This window comes from Orcinus orca, chromosome 15, assembly GCF_937001465.1.
Source record: "Orcinus orca chromosome 15, mOrcOrc1.1, whole genome shotgun sequence".
NCBI classification, from domain to species: Eukaryota; Metazoa; Chordata; class Mammalia; order Artiodactyla; family Delphinidae; genus Orcinus; species Orcinus orca.
In genome coordinates, this window is record NC_064573.1 from 2,523,147 (window position 1) to 2,538,777 (window position 15,631).

The 15,631-nt window shown below is 44.2% G+C and overlaps 1 protein-coding gene and 1 long non-coding RNA gene across 7 annotated transcripts in view; one reads left to right on the forward strand and one right to left on the reverse strand.

The window, feature by feature from the left end:
• The window catches only part of ZNF236 (zinc finger protein 236), a 102,293-nt gene extending 97,874 nt beyond the window's left edge, over nt 1-4,419 (reverse strand). The window contains exons 1-2 of one of the 6 annotated variants that reach the window (XM_049697653.1): nt 4,003-4,419; nt 2,087-2,149 (exon numbers count right to left, since the gene is read on the reverse strand). In XM_049697653.1, the coding sequence (XP_049553610.1) occupies nt 2,087-2,149; nt 4,003-4,057 (118 nt within the window). In that variant the 5' untranslated portion in view covers nt 4,058-4,419. Of the gene's footprint in view, nt 1-2,086; nt 2,325-2,459; nt 3,751-4,002 lie in introns of those variants that run through there. The other 5 variants (XM_049697654.1, XM_033406121.2, XM_033406120.2 and 2 more) reach the window with 5 other exon arrangements.
• LOC125961198 (uncharacterized) overlaps nt 1-15,631 on the forward strand; it is a 64,087-nt gene that overhangs the window by 34,305 nt on the left and 14,151 nt on the right. The window lies entirely within an intron of this gene.

The window sequence follows — 15,631 nt, forward strand, 5'->3', positions numbered from 1 at the left end:
AGCTAATTATTACTTTAAGACATGTTTTTATGCTACTGACAAGGGATTAATCTCCAAAATATACAAACAGCTCATACAGCTTAATATCAAAAAAACATACAACGCAATCAAAAAATGGTCAGAAGACCTAAATAGACATTTCTCCAAAGAAGACATAGAGATAGCCAACAGGCACGTGAAAAGATGCTCAATATCGCTAATGATCAGAGAAACGCAAATCGAAACTACAATGAGGTATCACCTCACACTAGTCAGAACGGCCATCATCAAAAAGTCTACAAATAACAAATGCTGGAGAGGGTGTGGAGAAAAGGGAACCCTCCTACACTGTTGGTGGGAATGTAAATTGATACAGCCACTATGGGAAACAGTATGGACATTCCTTAGAAAATTAAAAACAGAGTTGCTATATGATCCTGCAATCCCACTTCCGGGCATGTATCCGGGGAAACTCTAATTCGAAAAGATACATTCACCCCAATGTTCAGAGCAGTTCTAGTCACAATAGCCAGGACATGGAAGCAACCTAAATGTCCATCAACAGAGGAATGGATAAAGATGTGGTACATATATACAACGGAATATTACTCAGCCACAAAAAAAAGAATGAAAGAATGCCATCTGCAGCAACGTGGATGGACCAAGAGATTATCATACTAAGTGAAGTAAGTTAGAGAAAGACAAATATCACATGATATCATTTATATGTAGAATCTAAAAAAAAAAAAATGATACAAATGAACGCATTTACAAAAGAGAAATAGACTCACATACCTAGAAAACAAACTTATGGTTACCAAAGGGGATTGGGGGTGAGGGGGAGGGAGAAACTAGAAGTTTGAGATTAACATATTCACACTACTATATATGAAACAGATAAACAACAAGGACCTACTGTATAGCAGTAGGGAATAGGGAACTCCACTCGATACCTTATAATAACCTATAATGGAAAAGAATCTGGAAAAGAATATATGCATATGTATAACGATCACTTTGCTAAGTTGCATTTAAAAAAAAAAGGAAATGTTTTTGAGCAGACCTCCTCCTCCTCATTTCTGGAGGTTTCAGTTTTGACATCATTTTCCTTGGGAAGCCTAGACCACCAGTGACTGTTACCTGCTGCCATAAACAGTGTTCCTGCCGTCAGAGGACACACACCGTCCTGAGACCCAAGGCAGAGACCTCGTCTCTCTTCTTAAACTCTGCACCCTCAGCCCCTAACACAGTGCCCACCTACGACAAGAAGTGCTTCAAAATGCTTGCTGAAGAAATGAATTAACCCACATGTAGGGCTTTATAGTTATGAGGGCAGAGCAATGCAATGGACCTTTTGGACTCAAAGGCAGATTCAAATCCAACTCTGACACTTACTAGCTGAGTAGACCTTCCATATCACTTAACCTCTCTGAGCCTCATTTCCCCTATAAAAATATAGGGGAAATATAGGTGTTGTGTAAAAATCCCCACCTCCTACCTTCCATGTTTTTCTTAGAATAAAATTCATAATGAGTGACACAGAAAAACAAGTAAAATAATTTCAGATTATGAGAAACATTAAAATCGTAATTAAAATCGTAAACTGTTAGAGCAACAGTCCCCAAACCTTTTGGTTTCAGAACCCCTTGATATTCTTAAACATCACGGAGGACCCCAAAGACCTTAACTTTCTACAGGTTATACCTATTGACAGCTGCCCTACTAGAAATTAAAACTGAGCAACTTTCCAAACGCTTATTCACTGAAAAATAAATCTAGTCCATGTTAACATAAATGCACATTTTTGTGTAAAACATACTCTCCAAAAACATAGTAAGAGGAGTTTTCACTTTTGTACATCTTTTCAAGGTCTCCTTTAACAGAAGACAGGTGGATGCTCGTATCTGCTTCTGCTTTCTCTCTGTTGCAATACGTTGTTTTGAGTGAAATACATGAATGTAGCGCTGCCTCACAGGGTTGGGTGTTGCCACCACGGCTCCTGCTGAAGAGTCAGCAGTTTCACCCTTAATGGCCTGTGTATGATTAGTGCAATTGTTAACCAAGTGAAAAAGCCCAACGGACTTAGTATCACTACAAGAATATTTACCTTGCAGATGCCTGAAACTGTCTCCAGAACTCCCAGGGGTCCATGAACCAACTCTGAGAACCACTGTGGTAGAGAATGACTGGTCTAAGGCAGGGAAAGCAACTTTCAGAAGGGTCTGAGGAAGGAGGCCTCTCTCGGGAAGCTGAAGCCCAGAATGAGCAAGGGGTGGCTTCTCAGAATAGGGAGCAGCAAAGGCCCTGAGGCAGAAACAAACGTGGCCTCGTCCAGGAACAAAGGACTGAGGGCAAGGAAAGAGAAAGGAGAGTCAGACGCAGGCCAGATCAGGCAGGGTCCTGCAAGGAGTGGTACTGTAAGTTAAAGGGATGAAGGATCCTCTGCAGAGTTCTAATCAGGGTGTGGCCACCTTATTTACATTTGAAAGAGATGCCTCAGGCTGACAGGTGATGGAGACCAGCAGAGACCAGTCAGAAGGCTCCCACAGAGGCCCGCCTCGCAGTCACACTGGAGAGGGAGGGAGTAGGGCCGACTGAAAACACGCCTCTGAGGGCGAAGCTACAAAATTATGAAACGCCTTGGGGAGGAAGGGAAAGAATTATTTTTCAGTTTGGGGCCTGAAAAAGCAGGTGAACGGTGATGCCATTTGGTCAGACGGGAAAGACTGGGGGAAGAAGAGGTCGCAGCCGTATTGCAATGTAAACTTCACATTCTTTCTCTACCCTAAGCCTTTTGCAAGTGACTAAGAACTGCGGGACACTGCACTTTATTTTTTTGCATAAATCATATTAACGAGAAAAAAATTAACACTGACCAAAATAAGGCCCGATCAGGGTGCGAGGCCTTTAAGACCTCCTTCCAGACACCATCAGCCACTAACGAGAACTCTAGCAGCCACTAGGCAACTACAAACGTGCACACCTGGACTGTTCTCCAGCGACACCTCTCCAGCGGAAACTCGCGGGCGCTGCAGCCCGGTTCCCATGCCCGTGAACTTCAGCAACTGCAGTAAGAGCACTGACAACGCCGCTAAGCTTACACCTAGCCTCTCCTCCTCTCTTCCCAAACGCCGCAGCGGCAAAATGGAACGGACGCAACGGCCTTCCTTTCCAGACACGACCTCTTTCTCTTCCGAAATCCGGAGCGCCCGCCCGCCTGGGTCCCGAGCCTCAGGGGAGGGTGACGCTGGGCCACCGAGCCCGGGGCCGGAAGACGGTGCACCTGGACACGAGCCCCGCACGGTCTCGGCCCCCGTGTCACCGCGGGGGGACCCGCTCCCGAGCCCCCCGCGGGCGTCCCCCCGGGGCCGTGGCAGCTCGCGGTCGGGCCGGGCCCGCCACCCCGGGGATGCACACCGGGCCGGCGCCTTCTCGTCAGAAAGGCCTCCCACGACCTGCGGCAGCCGGGCCGGGAGGGCGGCGGGCGGGGGAGCGGGAGGAAGGTGGCGGGCGGGGGAGCGGGAGGAAGGTGGCGGGCGGGGGAGCGGGAGGAAGGTGGCGGGCGGGGGAGCGGGAGGAAGGTGGCGGGCGGGGGAGCGGGAGGAAGACGCCGAGGACGGGGGAGGAGGACGGGGTGTGGAGGGGGGAGGAGGAACGGGGGGGGAGGAGAAGAGAGAGTAGAGGAGAGAGAGGAGGAGGAGGGCGGCGGCGCGCGCCTCGCCCCCGGCCCCGCCGCCCGCCCGCGCGGCCCAGGAAAGTAGGCCCAGCCCGGCGGAGGGGCCGGCCGCGCCGCGCCGGTATCATTCCGCCCGCACCCTGCGACCCAGCAGTCGGGCGGCGGCGGCGGCGGTGGTGACGGTGGCGGCGGCGGAGCACCCACCCCGGCCCGGACCCGGCCCCCGGTCTCCAACCCCAGCCCGCTCCGCCGCCCCCGGCCCGGCCCGCTCCCGGCGCCCTCCGCACCGCATCGGGGGACTATATTCGCGCGGAGCGGCACAGCGCGGCCGGGCCGGGGCCGCTTACCGGTGTCGCCGCGCGCCTTGCTCTCCTTGGGCTTCGGGGGGCGGCCCCGCGGCATCGTCGGCGGCGGCGGCGGCCCACCCCTCGGCCGCACACACACTCACACACATACACTCGGCGGAGCGCGCACGCGCGGGGACCGGACGCGGGGGCGCGGCGCGCACCCGGCCGAGCGGCGGAGGCGGGCGGAGCGGCTCAAGCGGACGCCGAGTCCCGGCCGAGCGCCCGCGGGCCTCACGGGGGGAAGGCGCCCAAGCGAGCGAACGGGAGAGCTCGAACCCCGCCAACTTCGGCGGGTTCCATGGCCCGGCGGGCCGTGTTCGGGGCGTTGAGGGCGGGCGCGCGGTGGGGGCTGGGAGCGGCGCCGTGCGCATGCGCGGTCGGCCGTTCGGGCCTGGGCGGACGGAGGGCGAGCGGCCGCGGTCACCTAGCGGCGGCGCCTCCCGAGGTGTTGGGCAGCCGAAGTCAACGCAGCCGGTAAGGCCGTCGGGAAAGTAAGTAGGAAAGGTGTCCTTGTAACGAGCCGAGGTGGTGAGAAGGAGCTTTCCAGGTGGAGTCAGGTAAAAGAAACAACCCAGCCACGGGTCCTTCCTGTGCCGCGTGCGTAGTCTGCGTCCTGTGTGTGTATATGCTCGTGTAATTCCAGGAAAACTGGGCGCTCCATCTCCCCGGGTTGCTTCCGGAAGGCCTTTGAGAGCATCCCTGTGAAAACCACAGGGGCAAAAAGGCTGGGAGCCTAAATTTACCCAAAACATCGACCTTGGACTGAGGAGGACCCACCCAGAAGTCACTTATGTTCCTATCCTCTGATGTAATGCATTAAAATTTACAATTTCAAATGTGTCCATCTGTTATTTTTGTTGTTGTTGCCCATACTGACTTAACCCAAAACCCGAACAGGAACATGACGGCAGAGTGTTAGGTGAGGTCAAACAAAGCCAAAAGAAAGTAGTCTAACATCGTCTTAGTATCCTCAGAAAAATTAATGCAAAGCCATAAATAATGACCACCAACTGCACGCAGGGTATTATGAGGGAATACAAAGGTTAACAAGACAATCTGTCCCCCCGAAAAACTTGGAACCATGGGGCAAGAAACACAAAACTAGTCAAAAATCCACAGAGAACTTTGAGAAGGACAAGGTTAATTATAGTTAGAAAAGTAAATACAAAAGACCCCTCTCTTAACTGAAACTTAGTAAGTGGTTGGGTGCTAACAGATGGTAAAGGGTTTTCTACCTGGAGGCAACAGGTGAAGAAGGAGGTAAAGTAGGAAAAACTAAAATGAGTCTTATCTGTTAGGGGTTTTATATACATCCAATTCCTGAAAAAACTAAACACGCTCAGGTTATTCAACCTCCCGACATCAGGCAGCCAGTGGATGGCAGATGGGATTTAGCAATGAACATTTCCTGTTCTTTAACTTCTTAGCATGTTTTAGTGCCTTACATAAAATACTTCTAATCCGTACAACATTCCTTCAAGGTACTCTTTTAGGAATGAGATTCAGAGAGGTTAAGGAATTTGCGTAAGGCTACATAGCCTGTAAGCAAATCCAAGACGCAAACCAAATCTGCTTACCTGTTAACCCCATGCTCCTAGTTGCATCACAGCAGAAGTCTACGTTAAGTTTAGACAAAATATGACAGGGGCTTCCCTGGTGGCGCAGTGATTGAGAGTCCGCCTGCCGATGCAGGGGACACGGGTTCGTGCCCCGGTCCGGGAAGATCCCACATGCCGCGGAGCAGCTGGGCCCGTGAGCCATGGCCGCTGAGCCTGCGTGTCCGGAGCCTGTGCTCCGCAACGGGAGAGGCCACAGAGGCCACAGAGGTGAGAGGCCCGCGTAACGCAAAAAAAAAAAAAATATATATATATATATATATATATATATGACAGTACTACCATATGCATGTTAGGGCTGGAGTACCTTGTAAGGCTGAGAAAATGGAGACAGATAATAATCCTTGGTCATTTATAAATCAGTTTGGATGATGGTGATGTGTTTGTGAATGTATACCCTATTTTGTTCTGAAAAAGATTTGAAGCAATTTATATCAGGGGAAAAACATGAGGAAGTCAGGACAATGGAAACAATAGAAAAAGTGAGTCAGCACCCAAACTAATGAAATGCTTATGAAAAGCAAATAGGAAATCAAACTCCAGGTTTCTTAGCCCAAGCAGAAAAGTAGACATGATTAGTTACAAGATCCTCACTTAATCCATGAAAGAGAACTGCACCTCCATCACTGTACCCGCTATGTAGTTCCGTAGGTTTCTTTCTTCATCATACATGTATACCTACACATACCTGCAGAGACGTTTTGACTTCTTCCCTTCGGGTTTGGATGACTTTTATTTCTTCTTCTCTTTTTTTCTGGCGAGGACTTTCCAGTGCAATGCTGAATAGAAGTGAGCGTGGGCACCCTTGTCTTGTACCTTGTACCTAGTCATAGTGGGAAAGCTTTGAACGTTTCACCACGAGTAAGATGTTAGCTGTGGTTCTGTCATATATGGCCTTTATTATGTTGAGGTACGTTCTTTCTCTACACAATTTGTTGCGAGTTTCTATCACGAAAGGATGTTGAATCTTGTGAAGTGCATTTTGTGCATCTGTTGAAATGAGCATATGATTTCTGTCTATTAATGTGGTATATCCCATGTGCTGTTCTTCGTTGCTTCCCAGGAATAATTCTGCTTGCTCGTGGTGTGTGAGCCTCTTACTGTGCTGCTGAAATCACTTTGTGGATATTTTATTGAAAATGTTTGCATCCATGTTTATGAGAGGTATTGGCCTATAGTTTTCTTTTTTTGCTGTGTCTTTATCTGGCTTCGGTATCAGGATAATTCTGATAAAAATGAGTTTGGGAGTGTTCTCTCTTCAGTTTTTGAAAGGGTTTGAGAAGGATTGGTGTTAATTCTGCTTTAAATGTTTGGTAGAATTTACTGGTGAAACCACCTAGTCTTGGGCTTTTCTTTGGTGGGAGCTTCTTGATTACTGTTTCAATCTCCTTACTCATTATCGGTTTATCCAAATTTTCTGTTTCTTCATGATTCAGCCTTGGTAGGTTGTATATAGGTTGGTTTTCTATACTCTCCCTCCTGGGTGTGTCAGAGGGTTCCATGGAGGACTGCTCTTTTCCTCCTTTTCATTTCGAAGTTGATAACTATATCAGACATTTAAAAAGGGGGCATAAAACATATCCTCCCCAGAATCACCACACAGGGCACAGCTAGAAAACAGGACCAACACCGTGGAATCTCCATATGTGAGATGACTGAGAATGTCCTCCCCCTAGAGATACCTGCTCTCCTGATACTATAATAATCATCCCCTTGCCTTTACAGTTGTACAGTCTATTTAGATGTCTTTAAATAAACGAAGTATTCGTCAGTTGGCCCAGCTTTGGAACATTTTCTTAAAGTTCTTCCAAATTCTGCTTCCTTGCTCAATATTGTGTTTGTGAGATACAATGATGCTGATGCATATAGCTGCAGTTCATTTATTTTCACTGTTGTATTTCATTGTAAGACTATGTCATAGAGTATTCATTCAGTCCATGATGGACTTTGGGGTTATGTCAAGTTCTGTTTTGTTTTGTTTTTAATTTTTACTGGAGTAGAGTTTACAATGTTGTGTTAGTTTCAGGGATACAGCAAAGTGAATCAGTTATACATATATCCACTCTTTTTTAGATTCTTTTCCCATATAGGCCATTACAGAGTATTTGTAGAGTTCCCTGTGCTTTACAGCAGGTTCTTATTAGTTATCTATTTTATATATAGTAGTGTGTATATGTCAGTCCCAATCTCCCAATTTATCCCTCCCCCCCATCCCCTGGTAACCATAAGTTTGTTATCTACATCTGTGACTCTACTTCTGCTTTGTAAATAAGTTCATTTGTGCCTTTTAGATTCCACATGTAACTGATATAATATGATATTTGTCTTTCTCTGTCTGACTTACTTCACTCAGTATGGCAATCTCTAGGTCCATCCATGTTGCTGCAAATGGCATTATTTTGCTCTTTTTTATGGCTGAGTAATATTCCATTGTATATATATATACCACATCTTCTTTATCCATTCCTCAGTTGATGAACATTTAGGTTGCTTCCGTGTCCTGGCTGTTGTAAATAGTGCTGCAGTGAACATTGGGGTGCATGTGTCTTTTTGAATTACGGTTTTCTCCAGGTATCTGCCCAGGAGTGGCATTGCTGGGTCATATGGTTTTGTTTGTAAATGAACATATGCTGCTATGAGTAGTCTTGTACTTGCCTTCTGGTGTTGATTTTTTAAATACAGTATGAAAAATATTTGTGCCTATTATTTTATTTTTTGCTTTCAATTTGTTCCATCATCTAAGTTTACTTTTCTCTACTTTCTTGCCTTCTTTTGGATTGACATTTTTTTCTCGTTCAACTTTTTCTCCTTTCTAATTTGAAAGTTATATGCTGTATTCTGTAAGGGAACCCTAGAAACTTCAAGATAATACTTATAAAAGTTGAATGTTAATAAATATATTTACCCTTCTCCTAATTTATATACCACTTAGTTCTGTGTTTTAATTCTACTTTTAAGCTTCAAAAGATATTATTATATTATTTTATTTAGTCTGATTTGTCTAAATATACCTCCATGTTCCAATTTTTTTGTCCTCCACATTCCTTGTATCTCTGACCTTCATCTGCTCTCTCTTTCCCTCTGTCTCATACACGTACTGTACAACTTCACTTAGTAAGCATGGCTAGTGCCAACCACTCTCATTTTTTGTTCACCTGAAAATTATTTTGCCCTCATTCTCTTTTATTTGTGGTACGCGGGCCTCTCACTGCTGTGGCCTCTCCCGTTGCGGAGCACAGGCTCCGGACGCGCAGGCTCAGCGGCCATGGCTCACGGGCCCAGCCGCTCCGCGGCATGTGGGATCCTCCCGGACCAGGGCACGAACCCACGTCCCCTGCATCGGCAGGCGGACTCTCAACCACTGCGCCACCAGGGAAGCCCTGCCCTCATTCTTAAAAGTACTTTTTATGGGTAAATAATTCTAGGTTGACAATCATTTTCTTTCAGTCCACTGACAGTGTTCCACTTTTTAGCTTGGCTTCTGTCATGGGTGATGAAGTCTCGTCAGTCTTTGTTCTTTGGAGGTTATCATCGTCACTGGAAGTTGTTAAGGCCCCTCTCAGCTGTTCGTGTCATGCAGATTCATCACGGTATTCGTGTCATGCAGATTCATCACGGTATGCCTAAGTATAGATTCTTTTTATTTACACTTTCAAGAATTCATTTTAAACTATAAGTGAACTTTCTCTTTCTCCTGGAATCCCAACCAGATTCATGATAGGCCTTCCCATTTTATTTGCCATGTTTCTTAACTTTTCTTTCATATTTTCTGCCTCTCTTTCTCTCTGTAGTGCATTATGGATACTTTTTTAATATTTATTTTGCAGTTCACTGATTTTATCTTCTGCCATGTCTTCAGTTAAACCTATTCATTGAGTTTGATAATTCAGTTATCTTCTGTTGTATCTCTTGTAATTTGGTTCTTTTTCAAATCCATTTGGTAAATTTTTCCAGCTTTTTAATGAGAAAATTATCAAACCAACCTTTCAAAAAGCTGAAAGAATGAATAGTCAAATGAACACCTGTGTACTGACACCTAGATTCAAGCGTCTTACTATTTCTGCCATATTTGCTTTATCTATTTATTTTTTCTTTCTTTTTTCCAAACTATTTAAAATAAGTTGTAGACATCCCATTTTACCCCTAAATAGTTCAGCATGTATCTCCTAAGAACACTGGAATTTTCTTACATATCCACAATACCATTATTATACCTACAGAAATTACCAATAATCTCCCAAAATGGTTAATACCTAGTCCATATTCAGATGCTCCCAATTGGCCCTGAAGTTTGTTTTCCCAGTCAGGATCCAATAAGGGTTAATGTCTTTAAGTTTTTATTGTGCCTCATTTTATTTTTCACAGCTTTATTGAGATGTAATTTACAGAGAATAAACTGCACATACTAAAGCGTAAAGTTGAGTAAGTTGGACACATCCAGCTGTGAAGCCATCAGCACAATCAAGCTGTGAATTATCCTATCACCCCTGAGACTTGCTTGCTCCCCTTTGTATTCCTTCCTTCCCCCTACTTCCTACTTATTTCCCTGGCACCCACGGATCTTCTTTTTGTCACTATAGATTAATTGCACTTTCTAAAGTTTTGTATGAGTGGAATTCATACAATATTCTTTGTGTCTAACTCCTTTCACTCAGAATAATTGTTTTGAAATTTATCCATGTTGTTGCATGAATCAATAATTGATTACTTTTTATTGCTAAACATTATTTCCTTTTGTTTTGAGATATGATTGACATAAAACATTGTACTAGTTTCAGGTGTGCGATGTAATGATTTGATAATTGTAAATATTGTGAAATGATCACAATAAGTCTAGTTAACATCCATCACCACACACAGTTACAGTTTTTTCCTCATGCTGAGACCTTTTAAGATCTATTAGCAACTTTCAGATACACAATACAGTATTACTAACTATAGTTACCGTTAGTAACTATGGTTACATTATATTCCTAGGACTTATTTATTTTATAAAAATACGGAACGCTTCACAAAACTGCAGTCGTCCCCGTGTAGGGACTATGCCTATCTCCTCTGTATCGTCCCATTTTTCGCGCTGTTGAAATAGCACAGAATAGCGTTTCGGTGTGTGGAGGGACCACGGCTTCTCTAACCACCCACCTTAGATGGCGGCTTAGATTGTTTGCACGTTTTGACTGTTATAAACAGGATCCGGACTAGGGTGAGAGAAGCAGGGCACCTTGTGTGCAAACTTAAGGAGGTGCTCGCTGTCAGGTTTGTGCAAATGTCCCACTTGCCTTGCCCTCATACCAGCCCTGATTGCAGATAAAACTGCTGTGAACATTTGTGTCAAGTCTCGGCATGGACATATACTTTTCATTTCTCTGGGGTAGATACCTAGGAGTGGCATGGCAGGGTGATACGGTAGTCGTATCTTTTTCTAGAAGCTACTAAACTTTTCCAAAGTGGTTGTACTGTCTTACATTTCTACCCACAATGCATGACCTTCCAGTTGGTTTACTTCCTCACCAGCACTTGGAATGGTCAGCCTTTTGAATTTTACTCTTTCTAGTGGGCGTGTAATGGTATCTCACTGTGGTTTTAATTTGCCTTTCTTTAATAACTAATTATGTTGAGCATCTTTCCATCTGCTTCTTTGCTGTCCGTGTATTGTCCTTGATGTATTTGTCTGTTCAAATCTTTTGCCCATTGTTAATTGGATTGTCATCTTATTATTAAATTGTAGAGTTTTTTTAATATTCCAAATATAATTTATTTGTCAGATATATGTTTTGCAATATTTTCTCCTAGTATGTGGCTTGCCTTTTTATTTCCATAAAGTGTTTTTTGAATAGCATAAGATTTTATTTTTTTGAAGTCTAAACTACCAGTTGTTCCATGACGTTTATCATTTTTAAGAAACTTTGCCAAAGTCACTAAGATTTTCTGTGTTTTCTTCTGGAAGTTTTAGCTCTTACTTTTAGGTCTTTCTCCATCTTGAGTTAATTTTTGTATACGGTATGAGGTAAGGGTTGAGTTTTATTTTTTTTCCAATATACTATCCAGTTGTTCCAGCACCTTTTATTTAAAAGATTATCATTTCTCCATTGAAATGCCATGCCAACACTGTTTAAAATTAAATGATCATATAGGTATTGGTCTATTTTAGACTCTGTTCTGTTCTATTACTTTTTTGCTTATTTTTTCTCCAGTGCTACACTGTCTTTAATACTGTAGCTTTATAGTAAGTCTTGAAACCTAGTAGTGTTAAGTTCTCTAAATTTGTTCTTTTGCAAAGTTGTTTTGCCTAGTCTAAGTCATTTTGACATTTCCTGAATTTTAAAATCAGCTTGTCAATTTCTTTAAAAAAAAAATCTGAGTTTTTGAGTAGAATTACTTTGAATCCTTAGATTGATTTGGAGTAAATTCGCACCTTAACAATATTAAGTCCTCCAATCTATGACCACAGTATCTTTATTCAAGTCTTCTTTAATTTCTCTTTGCTACAATTTGTAGTTTTCAGTGATCAAGTCTTGCCCATCTTTTGTCAAATGTATTCCTCCCATTTCGTATTTTTGAGGTTTTATTAAATATATTGTTTATCTGGCTTCAACTTGATTGTTCAGTTGATTTTTCAATATTGTCTCTTTATCCAGAAACCTTGTTAAACTCATTTATAAGTCAGTCTAGCTTTTTCTGTAGATTCCCAAGGGTTTTTAAAATAAATGATTATGATTTCTACAAATTAAGTATTTTACTTATTTTCCAATATGGAGCCTTTTTTTCTTTTTCTTGCTTTGTTGCACTGGCTAGAACCTCTAATAATAGTTCTAGTACTAATGGATAGACACGATAACAGCAAATTTTTTTTTCCTCTTTCATATTAGAAAGAATTCAGTCTTTCCCCATTAATTATATTTTTGCTATTGGTTTTTTATAGTTGAGGACATTCCCTTCTTTCCCTAGATGGTGAGGGTTTCTATCACGAATGAATGTTTGATTTGCTAAAATTTTGTTAAGAACTTCCACATCTATGTTCATGAGTGTTATTAGTGTGTAGTTTTCCTTGTAATGTGTTTTTCTGGTCTTACTATCAGAGTAATACTGGTCTCATAGATTGGATTGTGAGGTATTCCTTCCTCTTGAATTTTACAGAAGAGTTCAGCATTAGCACAGTTTTCAAGTCATAGAAATAATGTTTAGGTTTTTTGATTTGTTGTTGTTTGTTTCTCATCTGTCAAGAATTAAATACCAGCAGCCAGTTTTCAAGTTAAAATGAAGATGCAAGCAAAACCATTGGGTATTAATTTGCCACCAGGCACATTCACACGTTTAATCTCTTTCAGTTGTCCCAGGAATAGAAGTGTAGACTCCCATTTTACAAAACTCTCTCAAAAGAGGTTAAATAACTTGCCTAAGGTCACACAGTAGGTCTTGGAGTTCAGATTGGAAAGCAGGTCTCTAGGTATCCAGAGCCCTGTGCTCTTTCCCATACCAGATGAGCAAATGAAAGTACATACCTCGCCATTCGAGAAGCTGAGATCTGGGAGTGGGAATCTGAGTTCACTCCAGAGTTGCTTGAATTCACAGATTCCAAACTGAACTAGACTCTGAAATCTGCCTGAAGCTGAAACTGCCTGGAGTACTTTCAGAAGTAAACCGACTTAGTTTGGCACCTAAGAAAATTGAAATAATACGATAATAGAAATAATAACTTATGATAACTAAATAAAATGGTTACTAGGTATATAGTTTGGCACCTAAGAAAACTGAAATAACATGATAATAGAAATAATAACTTACGATAAGTAGATAAATAAAATGGTATAAGCTAGAACTGTAGTAACACCAATCAGCCTGTCTCACGACTTTCTCAAGAAGCACTCAGTAGCCCAAGAAAACAGGCACAGGCCCACACGGACGGGATGGCGTGAGCACAAAGCAAGAAAGCGACCGGGGGCAGGGGTTAGGGGTAAACTCGGGAGCCACCAAGAGCATGATTTCAAAAAGCACAGTCAGCTGATGTGCAGTAAGGGATGACATCATTCAAACACCACTCAAGTAAGGAAGCAAACGATGCGCGCAGGGGGAGAGTGTCTTGGATAATAAGGAAAGTGGATGTGGGTCCTGATCAGCACTGATGGGTGGAACAGCGGGAAAAATGAAGTTTGCCATCAGTGAGGGGACTCTAAGACACCAGAAGAAAGAACAATTGCTTTAAAACTTCCAACACGTTTTCTCCCATAGATTCCTCAGAGTTGCTGACAGAAAACAGGTGTCAGGCTGTGTGAGCCCAGGAAAATCGCCTTACCTTTCCAGGTCTTGGGCCGTAAAATGAGAAAGCTGAACTAGTGTCTCTCTGAGGTCCCGAGCGATTTTAACTCTGTGACTGCTCTGTGCTTCAACCAAAAACCATCAAACACTATTTTTTTTCCCCAGGGAGAGTCTGTTGGATAACAGTTTAAAGTCAGTGGCCCTTGAGCAGGACACTTCCAGGGATCAGGGGTCGGGGTGTCCTGCTTGCCCACTGATCACAGGTGTGAGCGTTACTCTGGGCTGTAAGAAAAACGAAAATGTACTCATGATTCACTAGCAAACTCAGAGCCCAGCTTCACCATGTGGCTCAGTGGCAGCGCCTCCCTGGGAGGCCGGGCCCACAGAACCAGCCACGTTTAAAGGGAGGGCACATCCCACCCCATTTGCCCTGAGTCCTAAACACAGCCAGCCTCAGTGCCTGTGAATGTACGTATCTTTATGCATCTGTTTTCTCTTTGTATATTGTGATATGTATCTCGTTCATTCTCACTGCTGTAAACAGTTCTGTTATATTAACTATATCAAATTTTCTTATCCTGTTGGTGAAATTTAGGCTATTTCTCTTTTTCTTATTATTACAAATAAAATTGCTCTGAACATTCTTATACATGTGGACATAAGTATGCTGGGTTGTAGGAGTGGAGTTACTGAGATTTAAAATGATTTTCCAGTGTAATTGTAATAATCTACATTCTTACCAGCAGTGTCTGAAAACACCCTCATCACCGTCTGGTATGACCAGACTTCTTAATTTTTGTCAACCTGTGGGGTCTTATTTGAGTTTTCCTAATTTCTAGTGAGGTTGAACTTTTCTTCCCTTGTTTTTCCTCTTCACTGATCTGCCTGTTTTTATTTTTGCCTATTTTAAGCATTAGGTTTATGTTTTTTACTATAAGATCTATAGTAATTCTTTAGATATTCTGAATACTAATATTTTATCAGATAAATGTGTTATAAACGTCTTTCTATTCTGTGGCCCATTTTGGTTTGTCATTTGAGAAATGCAAGTTTTAATTCTAACATAATTTCGTGGACCAGCGTTTTTCCCTATCGCAAGAAGAATCCAAGTTGTTCATCGTGATCCTTTCTAATTCCCCCGGAGACCCCTCCCCAGCCCCGAGCCTGTGTCCCCCGCGCTGCGTTGACCTGACCCAGGCGTCCCCGCTCTGGGCCCGCTGGTTGCCCTCCCTCTGTCGCATCCAGCGCGTCGTCCCCACCCCGCCCCCAGCCACACAGTCACACAATCACTTTGATGCTGCCCGGTCTCTTAGCGCAGGGTGGGTCTCCCCCGCTAGGTTTTGGATTGTCGAATCCGCTTCCCCAGGCGGAGAGATCTGAGGGGAGGCAAGGCGCGTGAGGCTGGGGACCAGCCCGGGGTGGTCCGGGTGTGAACGCGCCACCCCGGGCTGGGGAGCCGGGGGCGAGGCCGAGTCTCAGCGGGTGAGCTGCAGGGTCTGGAGATTCATCACACAGGCAGAGGCGGCGTGGGGGGAGCAGGGAAAGGGACCCGGGCCCGGGACTGATGCAGGTGGAGCAGGCTCGCGCGCTCACCCAGCGCCCTGGCTGGTCACCATCACTTTCCACCCGCGCCGGGACCCAGAGGCTGCGACGTGCCGCCCGGGGCACCGGAGCTCCCCGCGCCCCCCGCCAAGGTGGAGGCCGCCCTCGTGGAAACGGCGGGGCTGGGTTCCATCCCCAGGTGACTAGATCCAGGG